This window comes from Nymphalis io, chromosome 17 (assembly GCF_905147045.1).
Source record: "Nymphalis io chromosome 17, ilAglIoxx1.1, whole genome shotgun sequence".
Taxonomy (NCBI): domain Eukaryota; kingdom Metazoa; phylum Arthropoda; class Insecta; order Lepidoptera; family Nymphalidae; genus Nymphalis; species Nymphalis io.
The window spans coordinates 11,714,121-11,732,636 of NC_065904.1; the positions used below are offsets into that span (position 1 = coordinate 11,714,121).

The window sequence follows — 18,516 nt, forward strand, 5'->3', positions numbered from 1 at the left end:
CGATGCCATAAATTATTGTAATCTCATTTTTTATTTTACATATATAATTGCATAGTAAAAAATTGCATAGCCATTTCTAGTCAGTTAAAATTGACTTTCTAAGATTTAATTTGAAACACATACTAGTAAACCTAATATATATCGTGTAAATTTCTCAAATAAGTTTTCATAATATTAGCTTACGTTATCTTTTAAGTATACTCAGGCAAATCGAATGAATTTGATTAAGCAACTCTGGAATCATTATTGTAACTTTTGTCACTAACAATAAGTAATAAATTAATGTTATACGTTTGAATATATAGAACGAATTTAGTAACGTGATTTTTACAAATTCAAAGGTTATTGAAAGTATTTCAAACATAAAAAAATAATTAAATGTTGTTTTTTGTCTGTATTGTTTTAGCATATATATAAAAAAAAAATTCAGTAAACTTCATCTCATTTGCGATGTCAAAGATGTAAAGATAAACAGCCACAAAATAAATTGTATTGAAAATAAACTTATTTTATTTGTACTCGTTAATACGCCAGACCCCCTTATATACAAATATATACAAAAACATAATGGTTTAAATGGATCGTAGAATACACCGGGTATTGTATGGTGGTGAACTCTAGCACTCGCGGATATTAGAAATGACCCTATTAAAAATTCCAACTTGTTCACGCCTAATCGTATTTACTGACGCTTCTTGTCTTGTATCAGCATCCTAACTAATATTACGACTGCCTAGTTGGTCTAGTGGCTACATGTAAGGCCGCAGACCCGGAGGTCCTGGGTTCAAATCCCAGATCGTTCAATCCCAAACGATTTGACGGGTTGTCGAAAATTCTTAATAGCAGCCCAGAGTCTGGAAGTTGGAAGTGTGTACACTCCATTGCCTTGGAAAGCACGTAAAGCCGTTGGTCTTGCACCTGAACGTCGTGTCGGATTGTCGTCCCATCGTATTACGCTTGCCCACAAACTTGTGCACTATAATATGTTCTGCACAGTTTGCTAATCTCTCTTGAGATTGGCCGCCGTGGCCGAAATCGGTCTATGCTATATATAATATTATAAATGCAAAAACGAATTTGTTTGTTCGTTTTGCTATTAAGTTAACTACTCCAATGATCATCATAAAATATATCTATATTTGCATACGCTTTTGGGGTTTATTAGGGGTACAGATAAAAGACGTAAGGTAGCAAACACCTGACACCTCCTCCCCTCACGTGTGGGCGAAAACAAGTCTTATAAATTCCATCAATCATGATACACACTACACATCTTCTGCAACATCACAATCAGAACAAAGATCAAGAAATTGGAGGCAGATGTGACGTTACCTTGGTAAACTTCATAGAAAATACTAAAGGATTCTTTATTTAATTTCTACTTTAACGTTTAATGTTATTTCGTAACGTTTATACGTTACAATTAACAAATTTAATGATCTCAATTACGAAACGCTACATTAAATTATAACTATTACAGATTCATGCAAATTGGGTTAAGGCGAAACGCAGGCGATATTAACCAGCTGCACTTAGCACGTGAATGGCGATCGCGTTGTAAACACGGAATCATCTAATTGTTTTGATAACGACTATTTACAACGATAAAGAAAAAGATTTAATGAACAAATGCGGTATATTACAAAAGCGTTGATTACTTTCGAAGTTATCTCTTAATTAAACTGATTCGATACGACTCGAAGACTGTTTGACCTTGTTAAACCCACCGATGAGAACGATTATGGATTTAGTACTGTTAAATTAATACAAAGATTTTGTACAATTGTAATCAATGTGAATGTATTTTCAACTGCCTCGTTTTAGAGAATAATTTATAAGGCTGCTTAACTTGGTAACCCCGAAATGCTGGGTTCAAAACGGGTCCGGCGCATAAAGAGTTGAGTTCGTCAAGATTTTCTCAGAAGCAGCTCCTTTTTAAGAAGTTGGTTACTCCCTTGTGTTTCGGAAACCATGTTAAGTCGTCCTGCGCATTGGGCCTGTCTCGGTTATGACGTTCTACGTCAAAACAGTATACGTAGGAGTCTTCTTAAAAACTCACTAATCATTCTGCTAAAATGATAATTTGTTTGATTTGAAGTGACTAGATTTTAAATATTCGTTATGTACAAACGACTATTGTATTTACAACTATTTTAATATAATAGTAATCAACCACTTAATTAAGATTGGTGAATTATCGGATAAATAAATTTATTTGTAGATTGTTCGGTTAGGGAAACAAACTCTGACCTGAGAAGAACCGGCGAAGCGTTTATAACGGAGCCATATAGGCTGTATCCAAGGATTAACGGAAGTATTTACAAGGTTCTATGTGACTTCATTCGCTTGAACTTTGCGTATTATTTTAGGCTTTTGGCTGGTTGTAAAGTACTTTCCGGAATATCTTATATAGGGTTAATAATATACTTGGTGGTAAGGCTTTGTGCAAATCCAACCAATCCAGGTACCATCCACTCACTCACTCGTCACATTTTTTTATGTTATAATCAGGCGGACGAGCTACTGGGACCACCACCGCCCATAGACATTGGCGATGTAAGAAATAATAACCATTACATCGCCAATACGCCACCAACCTTGGGAACTGAGATGATATGTTCCTTGTGCCTGTAGTTACACTAACCCTACAACTAGTTATTCTCCTAACAAATGTATTCGTAATTTTATCTGTTATCATTAAATACAAATCGTAGTTTGAACAACAATGAATGTTAAATCCTAAATCTATTCCTTCGGCCGTTTATTACCACACTGTGACGTCAGCCATTGTTGAAGATTTACGTTTTCTGCTGACTATACTAGATTTAAACGCAGATTGAGCGTCCGCCAAATGCGCAGTCACACAACAAGGTCACTAAAGATGTTAATGAACTTACGTATCATGAAAACATTACATTCACTACAATATATCGAAAAACACGTTGAATCACAAAAATGTATCGTTAATGTGAAACTATCCCATGTCCAAATTAAAATAAGACTTATTTCCTTTGAAATAAGACAGAATTTTGTTGAATGTTAATTTTTGACAGTTACTTATTACTGATTCGAAATCAACAAAACTTTGAACATTAATGTTATTATTAACATGTTTTTCTTTCTCTAATATTTAGAGTATTTATCATTCGTAAAAATTAAAAAATTACAACAGTAAAAGCATTTATTACAACCAGTATTTAACGGTACAACAGCACAAAGTTCATACGGATCCCTGTCGCTGTATGAACACAAAGCGCGGGCGCAGGTTAACGAACCACGTGTTTACACAACATCAGAAATGAAGATAAACCGACCGGATCGTGAGAGCACGATCGAACCTTTACACAGAGACAGGGCTACCCTGTCTCGAATATTTGACAGTGTTATACTATAATGTTTTTCTATTGTTATCCTTTTAATATCAAATTACAATAATATTTTATCAGAATCTCCACATATTTGATTTAAGAAACGTTATCCTTCATTTTTTATAACGCTGTTTAAAATCCGACTTAAAGTTGAATCGAACAATAATCATTATACAGGACAATTTAATTAATCTGACTGACTGATCACAGTTCTAATAACAGAAGATTACCTTAAAAAATGAAATAGTTTCTCTTTAGCTAGGTGTTTTTCTAGTACATTACCGAATAACCGAATGAAGCTTTATTGTCCTGGACTAATCAGTCTCCATTTACTGCAAAATATAAAACTTAAACGTAACATCGTCCACTATGACCTCTGACTTATAACCATGACGTAGGTAAAACATGAGGCAAACATTTTTTTTATTTAGTGCAAAAGTATTTATTCAACATTTATTTAGTGTAAAAGTATTTATTTATAAATATGTGGTAGCCCTACGAACCAGTATAATAACCCGGGTTCGCTTAAGAGGTACTAGTTTTTGTAGCGGGCAGGGCTGCGAATCTTATTCGAGAACAATAAGTTAAGAAAATAATTCTAGAACTTTCCTTTAATATCTGTATGATCTTTTTTTATATCCATAAATGTATCCATCGACTAGCATACGTTGTGGAACAGTGATTAATTATATTTATAAATGTGACTAAACTTGTTTTTTTGCGTTGTAATTGCTCACCGCAGGTGAATTTAATTAAGCCCACATGCCTCAGACCATAGCAACAATACGCCTGGTAAAGTATTGAATGTTTGCTCGATAGAATATCAATAGAAGTCTCTTGTATTGCAGTTTATCGTTTATCTTTTAGCGAGCCGGGTGTGGACACCAATATACTTCGAATTTAGTATGACTTTCAATATTATATACGACTATCGAATTGTGAATTGCATTCCACTGCCGATTATCTTCGGTAACATTTCTTATATAAAATCGTGTCATGGAATTATATTTATATCATAATTTTTACAAAAATTATGCCAGTCATATATCGAAAGAAATTTTTGATCGAAAAGTATCCCTGCTCAACTTTGTTAATAAAAATATTTTTTGTATTTTTGTTTATATCCGCTGCAAGATCTATGACTTCCAAGAGCTTCACTTAAAGCTAAAGTAATGTAAGATAAAGGAGACAACCTGCACACTGGCAAGTGAAAAAGTCTAAAAATCTAACGTGCCGTCACTAACTCGACAGTGCTTTGCGAACGCAATGTAGTCTGCAGTCTAGACTGTATTATTTTATATTTAGGACTCCGTTATTGTCATCCTGGAAAATGTTAGATATAGCCTATTTTTAACTTTCTACGGCTTTATCTGTGAAATTATTTGAATTATTGTCAAGATATAGACACTGATATATTGTTCTTTACAAATACGCGCATGTGAATGTACGAGATACCAATATAGGAACAATGCGAATCGTCAGCAACGAGGCGAAGATGCGACCGAATTAGCCACAATCGTTAGCGGTCCGTTGCCCCGTACCTGCTGCACCGTTACGATACGTTTACTTCTTAGTAGAAGTTTATGACTTGTAAATATAATGAACTATTATAATAATAATAATATCCCGGGAAATTTTTCATACACGGCCATCTGATCCCAAATCAAGCTTGTACAAAGCTTGTGCTATGGAAACCAGACAACTGATATACTACATATACTACTTTTCTTTTGTAAATACATACTTATATAGATAATTACACCCAGACTCAGGACAAACAGACATGTTCCTGCACACAAATGTCTGTCCTGGGTGGAAATCGAACCCACAACCTTCGGCGTGAAAGGCAAGTATCTACCAACCACACCAATCGGCTCGTCAATGATGATCAATCAAACTATGTCAACAGTAACAAAATTAAATTATCATCGAACATCTAAAACCTAACTTTGCTTACACACTAACAAACTGAAATACATTATTCCATGTTTTATTGTTCTTCAACTTCGAATTCGTAATATGTGAATATGAAATTTAAAAAAATATAACTGGAAAACAATACTAGATAAGAAAAATTACTAAATACATAAACATTACATCAAAGAAATCCTTTTTTAAACCATGATTTTATATAAACTGCCATTTTGAACAAATTTCATTATATCTAGAAATATTAATTTTTTTTTTATGTCAACAGTACCAAAATCTATATCATTAAGAACAATCGGTTCAGTTTAATAAGGGGTTGTAAAATTAACCGTCCCCACTAATATGATAGGTGCAATAGTTTATTTGTTAGTTCGTTACTTCGCGCAGCAACGGAACAATCGATCGACTACCATCTGCGCAAATATTATGGATAACAGGGTTCTTATATAAAAATGCGAGGGTAATAACTGGTTCGAAATAATTAAGACCGAAATATTTCTTAATGAATGAAATTGAAAATCATGTAGTTACTAAAGACGTTATAACTAACATTTTTATTCAAAAATAGGCAAAGACAAAACATTTCAGTGCCTATTTTTCATCGGTCAACCGATTTTCATTTTGATAGATATTTAGTAACGTTCATTGTTTTTAGAAGTAATTATTGTCGATCGACAACTGGACGAACACTAGTACAAATACATCCTTATAAAATAAGGCTGACACGTCACGCGAGCGAGAACACGTCTTGCTCATCTATTTTAAAATGGGATTGGCAGTCATAATTCTGGAAACCTGATATAATATCCGAACTGTATTTGATAGGAATGACAGTCACGATATCGCTTCAAACCTAGCAACCGCCATTATGCAACCGTGCACAAAAATCTCTATCATTTCATTTGTTTTTATTATCTTTATCATCAGTAGTTCAAAAAAAAAGGCTTTACATAAATATATATGTCTACACTAATATTGTAAATACTACATTAACACTGTCTGTCTGTATGTTACGCCTAAAAAAAAAAGTAAAGTTACAGCCTGTGAATGTCCTTTAGCCCACAGCTGGGCTAAAGGCCTCCTCTCCCTTTTTTTGTGGAGAATGTTTGGAGCTTATTCCACCACGCTGCTCCAGTGCGGGTTGGTGGAATACGCATGTGGCAAAATTTCAGTGAAATTAGACACATGCAAGTTTCCTCACGATGTTTACCGTCACCGTAAAGAACGAAATGAATTATAATCACAAATTAAGCACATGAAAATTCAGTGGTGCTTGCCCGGATTTGAATCCACGATCATCGGTTAAGATTCATGCGTTCTCACCACTGGTCCATCTCGGCTGTTACGCCTGTCATAGCTAAACTACTGAACCGATTTTAATAAAATTTTGTATGAAGCTTGAACCCCGAGGACCTTTTATACCAAACACGGAACCCGCAAAATCATCTCAATTCAGTATTTTCTTATATTGACACCAGACGCCCTCGAAAGCCTGCAATGCGATATTTTTATTTTGCGTTACCCGACCTTCGTATTAAATCTATAATGAATGCGGTGAAAGACTATTCAAAGTCACAGATTCCACTAATAAAATCGAATGAGCAGCGCTCTTTTTAGCAAGGGCTTTCTAAAAGAGCCCGACACTGAAATAGTTAGTGAGTTTATTATATTGAGCACCACATTGGCTTTAGAAATTTTTTAGACTGGTCTAGCGGGATGCCATGAAATAAAAAAATATAAGAGTTAGCTATGAATATAAATGGACATTATAAATAAATAACCAAATTACTAAGTATTTGTCTGTCAGTGTACCAATTTTGGACAGAATCAGATACGCGAAGCGGCTCCCTATATTATACTAAACTCACTTCTATGTAATCAAATTAAGGTACACAACGCAGAGATTTTGCAGACACCGGTAAGGTTTACGCACGACAAACATGTTGAATTTTAAGTTTATATAAACTAAGTTTATATTACAATACGTTCGCTAGTGTTCGGCCGGTCGGAAATCAGTCACAAGTTACTTCGAAGTTTTTAACGACAAATACAGTGAGTGCTAACGGTAAATTATTCTAGAGTACGAATAATTCATAATTAAGTAAATAATAGAAATCCTAACTTCAGACCGGCCAATTTAGATCGTTAGTATTAAATATATACCTGCAAATTATCATATTGCAGTTCTCATGCTTTATAAGAATCATTATTGAATATTGATTGAAATATTTGGATTGAATTATTTCCGTTAAAAATATTAATCTAAAACAGATTAATTTGTTAAAAATTTTACTAGTAACCGCCAACGTTTTGTTTCTTCATTTTTATTTCTAATGTTTTGAATCTTATACACGCCTATAGTTACAAGACGTGACATGTGTCCGTAATTAGTCTAATGAATATTTGAAACATAAACCGAACGTAACGACAAAGCATTCGCGGCGTTGGCGACAAAAACAAACTTTATATTATTATTTATATGTTCACAGATTCGAATAATTAAATTACCAAATATTTTTATTATTTTAATAAAGTATAATCTCGTCATTCATTCATGCACTTTAAATCATCGTAATTACAATCAAAACAAGAATAAAAGGATCATAATATTCATTTTATTAACAGCAACAAAGCAACAGATAAAAGTAAAACAGATCAATGAATAAGCAAGCAGTTATTTAATAAACACAAACTACATAATTACAGAAATACAATCGCTTATGAAATCGACAACACACAGTAGAATTAAAGCAATTACAGAATAGCTTAAGTTATTGGCGCAAGCTTCATTTGGTGATACAAAATTGTCTACTGTTTATCATGCCAGCCACCTAAAGCAAAACCGATTTAACCACAAAAACGTAAAACCACAACGAAACGCAAGTATTAGATACCTTATCACATTTGAATGTAAACCAGTTAAGATACTAATCATTCAATTATAAAACTGAATATTTTAATACATTAATAACAAATGATAAGGCATCTTACTTAAACATATCAAACGATTGAAATGCTACCAGATAGAAAACGGTGCTGATGGTGAACAAACAGAGCTGAGTTTCACAAACAATTCAAGCATCCCTCGATATCCGGTTAATTTTGCGTTATTAAATGAAATTTTATACTCGATGTTAAGGGAAATAAAAGTCGATTCTTTTATTAAATTCACGAAAGAATTGATAATAAAACTGACCTCAATATCCGTAATCCAAACGTACAAATTGTTCTAGCAAATAAAACACGGGGGGTATTAGACTCGTTCGCCTAATGCCCGCACACGTCTCGCTGCGTTGCGCTTCGTAATGCTTACAAGTTAATCCTGTTTGTGAGCCCTGTTTGTTACCAATATAACAAATATTCGTATATGCTAGGTTTTGACGTACGATACATCCAGAGGCGTAAGTGGAGGTAGGGCAGGTGGGGTCTTCGGCCCGGACCCTGCGTCCCACCTTACAACAAATAGAGAAAACATCCGTGTCCATTAAACAGTTCCACACATGGGGCCCCATACACCACTTACGCGTCTGGCTGCTCGACGATACAATCTTCGAATTAAATCCAATCCAGCAACACAATAGTTTTTTTTTTGCTGATTTTATAGATATTAATGTTTCTTAAACGAAGTTGATTATAGATGTAAATACTAGCTAAATACTAACTGAATAAACGCTGTATATATCTATAAAATCAGCTTGGCAACTTATATTAGTTATTTGCTGGCCTAGTAAAAGCATTTCGTAAAAAAATAATAGCAGCAGTTGGAGATGCATCACCGAGAAAACGTCATGCAAAAACCTGACTACCGCAGACGAGCATTAAGAAGCAAAGTGGTGCTATGGAGCCGAATACATTTTACGATAGAATTAAAACTAAGTTAAAGTTAAAACTACTTATTAAGATTAATGACAATTACTACACTAACAATTAACAACTTTGGTCTAAATATATCACCGATTACAATTATGTCAAACGATATAAAAATAATATTAAGCTTGTATATTGACTTTTTTACGGCTAATCTGTAGATGACAGGTCTCTCCTCAAAATATACCTAACTGTAGGAAGGTTCAAACCTACCGAGAATATATAGGCAGAAGAACTTATAAATTAACCAAAAAGTATATTATGTTTAAGTTCGTAATACTTGCGCGGAGAAGCCGATCCTGGCCCGTGAGGTCGAAAAAAACTTCCTGCGAGCTATCGTGTCGGCGATGCTCCATAGCCTCGTTCTGTGACACCATCATGGTCTAGAAAGAGACGGCAGAGCGGGAACAGGAATGGGCCGATCCTGGCCGACTCGGCGGAGACGACGTCGGCGTCGTCTCAGCCCTCAGCCTCAGCCCGACAGCTGGACCTTAAGAGATAGGGCGTAACCCTAGGGCCGTGAACGCGTGAGATGACCTCGATGATAGACCTCGCGTGTCCTATTTAAGACGGCCCTGAGGAGAACGGCAGTCGGGATGGCCCCGCGCTGCAGTACGCACTAGCGAGGAGTGCGAGATTCTCTTCGCCCGCTAAGGAGAGCAATGCGAGCCACGAGCGAAGCCATGCCGCGTATGCGTTTTATCAACGCCGGCCCGCAGCCTCTCCGATTAGTGCCAGGAGTGGCTTTAGTGGGTAAGAATCCCGCATAACTCCATCCACCCCCAAGAAAGCCGAATACCTTTCTGAAAGTTTTCACTGCGGGAATAAAAAAAATAGTTCGTAATACTTGCTGAAATATTGGCAAGACGTAAAATAGTTAGATGAATTTATGACATTTCTGATACATCATTTCGTATCACTTGATGAACATTCACTCGATAATTAAACATAAAAGCATTATATATACTAACAGAATGCCATGTTTTAGACAAGAAAAATCGTATAACAATATGCATATTCATATATAATATATGAATTGTTTCATTTTACCGTTCATCCTCATTAATATATAATCGTATTCAATCGATATCGTTTCCCCTTCATTGGGACATGTCTAACCTATTTTGCGCGACTCTTTACGGCAGTATTAAATATTTGCGTCATAATTCCACATGCCTTAGTTGAAACAAACTATTGCATGTTTGTATATTTCAACTTCCTTTATTAAAAGAACGTAATGTAGAATCTAATATACAGATAAAATCAACAATTATGAACACACCATCATTTTAGACAACTATTAAAAAAAAAACTGAATACTATTGACTAATAGGCAGATTTTTGACCGTACTTGTATATGTAATTCTTCTTAGTAATAACGTAGTTTATGAAAATATTCGCGCTGCTTATACGTTCGATATAGTCGTTGGGAAGCAGTGGCAAGGCCGAGCTCGGCACTTGGCAACTGAACGCACTGATTGCTGTTGCGCACACGCAACCACCTGTATTCGCTTCGAAATCGTTTAACATTAATGCATTTTATATGTATCATGAATTATTAACTTACGATTACTGTAGTTGTTACGATTTTAATTAAGATAAGTGTATGATTATTAATAATTATGTCCTCCAGACCCATTTCGGCCACGGCGGCCAATCTCGAAAGAGATTAGCCAACTACGCAGGAGATATTATAGTGCACAAGTGTGTGCGCAAACAAAGGTGCACTCTCTATTCCCTAACTCACATAATCCGATGGGGCGGCAATCCGACACGACCGGAAAGAGTTCAGGCGCAGGACCAACGGCTTTACGTGCTTTCCGAGGCACGGGAGTGTGCACACTTCCAACTTCCAGACTGCGGGCTGCTACTGAGAATTTTCTGACAGAAAAACCCAATAACTTTTTATTGGCCTGACCTGGGAATTGAACCCAGGACCTCCGGGTCTGCGGCCTTACATCAAGCCACTAGACCAACGAGGCAGTGTATGGTTAATTATTATTTTGAGCGTTAAAAAAGCATTACCCGTCCGCGCGAAAACATTGATAGTATATATTATATTATTATCTATTTGTGATTTGTTTTTATTGTTTATGTGACTCTTGTGAGTCAACCTGATGCTTCTACCGATTGCTCTAAAAATGGCGAATTCCATTTTCAATCGTGGAGATGGGAAACAATGTGCTTTTGTTCGCTTGGCGCTTTTTCTAACAAATTTCTCACTAGAATCGAGAGTATTTAAATATCACTCTAATAGTTAATGTCGGTAAATAAATGAAATGTAATCTAGCAAGACGAAGCCATAAATAGTTTTTATATACAAACATAGACAGTCCTTTTTTGCTCTAAATATATTTCTTTAAAAAAGACATTGGCATAATATAATACATTACAGTAACAGCCTGTTAATGGCCCACTGCTGGGCTAAGGCCTCCTCTCCCTTTTGAGGAGAAGGTTTGGAGGTAATTCCACCACGCTGCTCCAATGCGGGTTAGTAGAATACACATGTGGAATAATTTCAATGAAATTAGACACATGCAGGTTTCCTCACGATGTTTTCCTTCACCGTCAAGCACGACATGAATTATAAACACAAATTAAGCACATGAAAATTCAGTTGTGCTTGCCCGGGTTTGAACCCACGATCATCAGTTAAGATTCACGCGCACTAACCACTAGGCCATCTCGGCTATAATACATTGTAATTTTTAATTAACTTACTATATAAGTAAGTTCAAAAATAAAATTACGTTTCATATGTTGTTCTAACTTTTATTAACACATTTTCTCTAGGCTTTATATACAAAAACCACTGACTATTCCTACAATTTTAAAATGCAATAAATAAAATATGGTTTTAGTGTTTCATTATTGTCTCTAAAATGAGCGCAGCTTGATACTGGTTATTTTTATCAGGTCTTAAAGGATTTTTTTAAAGAAAAGTATATTATTACAATTTCCAAATTTAAAAACCTATTTTAACAAAATAACGATAACTTAATACCACTTTTTTAATAACATGGAGCAATGCATAAAGACTCATTAAGTTTAAGCTTTCGTATGTACTGAAATGAAACAAAAGAAAATAAACAAAAACGAACAATCGATATGAAGTTAATATAAACAAAGCGAACTTGACCCCCATGCAAACAAGCCGCAACCCAGATATGGAAATCCTTAACCTTAAACGCTCGTTATGAAAAAGCTTTTTTTTTATATTTTCGTTGATAATTTGATAAATTGTCATATAAAAGTGATAGTGTAATAACACAAACATTTCAGAACCAGGAATAGCTCAGTAAAAATCTTCTCTACAAGCGAAGATTCAAGCGCTTTTGAATCATTTTACAGGAACCTTTTCGGAATGTAGATTCTATTGAATAGAACCGACAAGAAACTCTTCAAGCTTCAAGTTTTCATTCAACATAGAAGCATTTAACTCGTTTTGTCGTTAATCAAAGTAAAAACGTCTTTGTCACTTTACTAATATATTACATAATAAACGATTAACATACAAATTTAAATAATTTGTAATGAAGCTTTAGAATAAAGTTTACTCAATAGGGATATGTAGAAACATATCCCTATAGAGTAACATAAATACTTATTAAAAATCTAAACAGCCATCGAATAGTTTTTCGTTTGGTCGTTATAATATATACATATATGTACACATAAGACTCCGTAACCGTAACAGCCTGTGAATGTCCCACTGCTGGGCTAAAGGCCTCCTCTCCTCTTTTTTTTTTTTTGAGGAGACGGTTTGGAGCTTATTCCACCACACTGCTCCAGTGCGGGGTACATAAGACTCGTAAACAAAAAATTTTAATTATTAAATCTAATTAAATTTAAAACAAAAATCGCATTGAAAGTGCTCAGCAAACGCAACTTTCACATTGCATATGTTTTCAGAAAGTAGACATTTTGGAGTAAGATACTAACGGTAACTACAAATTAATTATGGACCAAATTAGTATTTAGTACTGCTTTATTAAATGAAACTTCTTGAATTTTTTTATATACTTAAATAGAAAAGTAAGGTAAAATACATGAGGAATAATAAATCTAACGAAACGAACACTATGAAACGCTTTAGCTGCTGATGTGTAGACATCAGTGCGGACACTTCAGATAAAACTCTTACTATCGCACTTGGATTGCGTAACATCTATAACGACTATAACGGTGAAAGTTAATCTCTATTTCTCTTGATGTTTCTCAATATATAATACATAAGTGACACCAAAAGCCGAGATGGCCCAGTGGTAAGAACGCGTGAATCTTAACCGATGATCGTGGGTTCAAACCCGGGCAAGCACCACTGAATTTTCATGTGCTTAATTTGTGATTATAATTCATCTCGTGCTTTACGGTGAAGGAAAACATCGTGAGGAAACCTGCATGTGTCTAATTTCACTGAAATTCTGCCACATGTGAATTCTACCAACCCGCATTGGAGCAGCGTGGTGGAATAAGCTCCAAACCTTCTCCTCAAAAAGAGGAGAGGAGGCCTTTAGCCCAGCAGTGGGACATTCACAGGCTGTTACGGTAAGTGACACTAGTTATGTGTTGATATCGTCTTTCTCATTTCATATATATACACACAAAACACATTTTATGCGAGTTAACTGCGCTACAAACAGTTCTTTGATTTATTTATAATACAACACGGTTCCAATTAAGTACTTGCTTCCTAAGTTCCGATAAATTCCTAATTCGGAATCATTCGAAACGAAATTCAATATATTTTCACGAATCCACATACATATTTTATTTAAAATCTCGACCTAAGAATGATATTACGTCAATTAAATGAACGTTGAAAAGGAATTGAATTTAGGTTATATCTACTTTATACTTTCATTTATTTCATACAATATAACGACAATAATTTTAATATTAACCGGTACTGATGTCCCAATTATCTAAAGGTCTTCGTGTTTCTAACCTTATGTCATGTAAATATTAGGTCAGATGACGAGACGAGCACGAGAAGTCTAAGGGCACTAATTAGATGTGATTAGAACATTACGTCATATCGTTGAGTTATGAATAATTTTGATTAGTGCATTCAAACGATTACTAGATTTACGCAATATAATTTAATACGATCAATTTGACCAGTAACAATATACGTTTAAAATTTTATTTACAAAACGAGATAAAACTATTCGTTTATTTAGTTTTATTTGTTCTATTCGGATGACTGACGCCAATCCGCTTTATTGAATATAAATGCAATAAAAAATACCATAAAATCCTAAAATAAATATTTCATAATATAAGACAAGTTTAGGGACAGTGATTGGATTTAAGTGTTTTAAAAACATATTTTATGGCCTTCAATGGCCTAATATATGAAAAGACAAAGACTTCATAGCTTCCGCGTCATTACATTCAAAATGCAAATAATACTGACAATAAGCCGTGCCGTTACTACATCATTGTTTCAGATTCTTTACATGGAAATATAATCTCTAAAGCCTTTGAATAGCATTGGTTATTGGACGGCGTGAAATATAATTCGTGCACCACTACAAGGCCGATTAAATGAACTTCAGGGCAAACAAAAATGGACTTTATCGCTTTGCATCACAGAGTTTATTTAAGCAAACCGTTGAGAGCATGATAGAAGTGGGGAGAAACACGTGGCGACCCAACGTAAGCGAGCTTGACCTAGTTAGTAGATGCACCATTTTGGTCCCATTTCGTAAGCACAGGCCCTTCTCCGCCGACTCTTTGTTCGAACCTTCACTTTCTGGCCCTTTTGGAGCAGTTCAATTTAAAATAAGCTGGTGCGACAATATTATGCTAACAGAAATGGAGTATCTAAACTGAAAATATACGAACGTTACTTGGCAGAGTGCCCTGACACAAACTTACTTTATTTAGCTTGAGAACCAGAGTTTAATAACGACATGACAACGACAATTTCTCGACATAGAATATGTCAAATGCATCATTTAATCATTATTCAAATACTATTCCTATGGACAAAACCACCAGGAGTCTCATTTAAACCACTGTGACTAGATAAGTTAAAATTAACGCAATGAAAACTATACACGAAATGTTGCATAATTTAATTTTTAAATATAAAAAGGATACACATTTCAGTGTATATATGACGAAATGGAACAAAAGACAACAGACGCTGGCAAAAATACACCAAACAATAGTATAATCAAAGTAATAGTATTAATAAAATCATAAAAAAAAAATCATAACTGTTTTATTACATGGTAATAAATGGAAGTTAAGATATCAAAGTAATATATTGACTCCTGTCTAATTCACCATGTAGGCAGCAAAGAGAACTCTGTAAACGCCGCTCTGCGGACTGGGTGACCCTATTACTTGCTCCCGGGGGACTGGGCACGAATACAAACACCAAGGATAAGGACGTTCACTGTATGATGCGTAGATGCTGAGAGAAACTACGACTACTATTTAATATTCATGAAAAGGGACAAGCAAACACTTTTAACTAGCTGTTAACCGATCAAACAAGTAATTCTTTTGAAGGACAAAAAAAATTTTTGTTTTTCAATACGTAATGTTTGTTTTAATTTGTTTTTGTTTTATTATTATTTTCGTTATTATAATTTGAATTATTTTTATTTTACTTAACTCACATTTGCACAACATAGTCTTAATAACCATTGTTTACATTTTTGTAGTTCCTGAGTTAATTTATTGAGTACCACTATTTAACATGTCTTTACTTATTTAATTATAATTAAAACTTATTATTATTATAATAAATACATAATTATGTTTATTCATTATTTTACGTGCTCGATGTGGTCTCCTTTCTTGAAGGAGCACACACATTAAAATAAAATATTCCAACATGTATGTGTGTATCCTTTGTTTGAGATCCAAATTAAATAAAATACTAAGATTCGTTATTGTGCTAAAAGCTACTACAAAACTAATGTCTTTTAAGATTCTTTATTAAGTGTTTCCCGAAACCCTGGTATTTCTGTACACAGTGGTTTAGTATATTTCATGCATTTATAAGTACAAGCATTGAAAGTGTAACGGCTCCACGCCGTTATAATATAATTAATCATACTATTTGTAAATTTAAAAGTGTTGGAGAACATTGCTTCTGGTTCATCTTAGTTTTAAATATATCTTTTAGAACGGGTGGCATCAATAAGATTTTTTATTTTGCCTCAGGAAGACAGAAGGTAAATTGAAATTGAATAATTTCTAGAAGATAAATTATAAAACTTAATGATGATGATTAAAATAACTGCGTCATTTAGTTTAACGCAACAAAATCTCTAGAGAGAATGCTTACTAATAATATAATATAGGACGAAATAATTCCGTCCATAATAATATCAAAGCGAGCTAAACTCGTAGCTCGTAGCCTGTTATCTTAAAATATGCTGACATCATAAAATAAAACTTGATATTTTTCTAACATAAAACTGGTACCAATAAAACTTTTACTTCGTTAACTAGTGTTCGCCTAGTACGTGGCCAAAATTCAACCATAATCATTATTGAAAATATAATAACCGTTATTTTCCTAATTATAGAACTAAAGGTCGTCAAAAAACCTTTAAGAGGCGCACTTTTAAACAAGCCTTAACGCGTTCTATTAATTTCCTTAATTATATTACTACCGGAAATTAATTATACTACTTTCGAGATATATTATACTTTATTTATTATTGAGATACACTGCTAATTGTCTTGTTGCTTGATTATAATGCTGTAGAACCAGAGTTCGAACCCGATTTTTTTTTTTATAGAATAGGAAGGCGGATGAGCATATGGGCCACCTGATGGTAAGAGGTCACCAAACGCCCTTAGACATTGGCATTGTAAGAAATGTCAACCATCGCTTATATAGCCAATGCTCCACCAACTTTGGGAACTAAGATTTTTTGTCCCTTGTGCCTGTAATTACACTGGCTCACTCACCCTTCAAACCGGAACGCAACAATAACAAATACTGCTTTTTTTGCGGTAGAATATCTAATAAGTGGGTGGTACCTACCCAGACGAGCTTGCACAAAGCTCTACCACCAGTAAGCCTCAATACCAGCTATTGACCCGCGGGTCAATAGCTGGTATTGAGGGTTTTAGTTAATAACTCCTAATAGGAGCTCCGTGTTTGGAGTTCATAATGTTACACACGAAAAGCGCCTAGTATATTATTCCAGGTTGTTTCGAATCGCCATCCCAGTGGACTATAAGAGCGTTATCCGTGGATTTACCACACAACAGTGCACTATCTGCTCTGATGTGCTCTGGTTTGGTTGGCCATATAGCCCTCAAAACCCCACGTTGTATTTGTCGAATTATTTTTTTTAATGTTTAATTATATCTCCACAGACTTAGTGTCCGTACCATTTTTTGGGTGATTCATTATGAGTGGTAATATTGGTTTTTATCCTCCATTTTGCTCCTTTAGTAAATCTATTTATAATACGTGTTATTTGAAACATTACAAATAATAAGTTAAATTAATATGTTATTTATTTTGTAAAGAGTAATTAATATTATGATTTAAATTCATCTTTAATTTGTACAATTTTTTTACCGTAAAAGTTCTGTCTGGTGTAGATAAGTATCTAAGTGATAAGAAAGACTTCGTAAAAACTTTTCGCTAGATGTTTTTAAGATCTTACTAAGACTTTACGAAGTTTTTTTGTTTTTTTTTTTTATTAAAAAGCGGAGATCTGCTTAACGGTCACATCTGCCACCATAAGCGGCTAAATAGAAGTGAAAAGTTAATTATTCCTTATTCAGTCAATGCACCACCGACTATGGTAATGTTATGTCCCTTGTGCAAGTAATTACACCGAAACACTAAGAACCGAAACACTATTTATTGTTTCCGAAACATAACAACAATAACATAACAAACTCGTCGGATTTATACCTAAAATAACACAGACGACGCCGCGTGCAAAAAGTAGTAGGCTATAATTGTATTTGCAGATCAGCACAGCCAGTAATACTTTGTTAAACATTGAAATTAACAAATTCGATTCCCAGACGGCATATTTATACAAATCCACACATTCCGAGTAAAGTTGAGGTGGTCCAGTTGATAAAGTGGAGCTTAACCGAAGATAGCGCGTTCTAATTCGGGCAAGCATCATTCATGTGTATACATAAATTGCGTATATAATTCATCTACGAAATGTCTGATATATTCATAACTAATTGTTATATATATAATACATTATGAACTAGATGTGATGGTAGTTTGTCTAACACACGTATACATATACATTAAAGTAGAAATTTTGTAAGAATCCAAATTACAAAAAGACGAAGTATTAATTAATACAAAATTACGCGGTTTATGAATAAAATACTACCG

At 34.4% G+C, this 18,516-nt stretch overlaps 2 protein-coding genes across 5 annotated transcripts in view; one reads left to right on the top strand and one right to left on the bottom strand.

The window, feature by feature from the left end:
* LOC126775160 (translin-associated factor X-interacting protein 1-like) overlaps positions 1-18,516 on the top strand; it is a 425,426-nt gene that overhangs the window by 380,929 nt on the left and 25,981 nt on the right. The gene's annotated exons all lie outside the window — the stretch shown is intronic.
* The window catches only part of LOC126775161 (ran-binding protein 9), a 41,377-nt gene that overhangs the window by 12,547 nt on the left and 10,314 nt on the right, over positions 1-18,516 (bottom strand). For 3 of the 4 annotated variants that reach the window (XM_050496956.1, XM_050496958.1, XM_050496955.1), the window contains exon 2: positions 8,684-8,749. The exons of the other annotated variant lie outside the window; for it this stretch is intronic. In XM_050496956.1, coding sequence (XP_050352913.1) covers positions 8,684-8,749 — 66 coding nt within the window. The remainder of the gene's footprint in view (positions 1-8,683; positions 8,750-18,516) is intronic. 4 annotated transcript variants of the gene reach the window in all.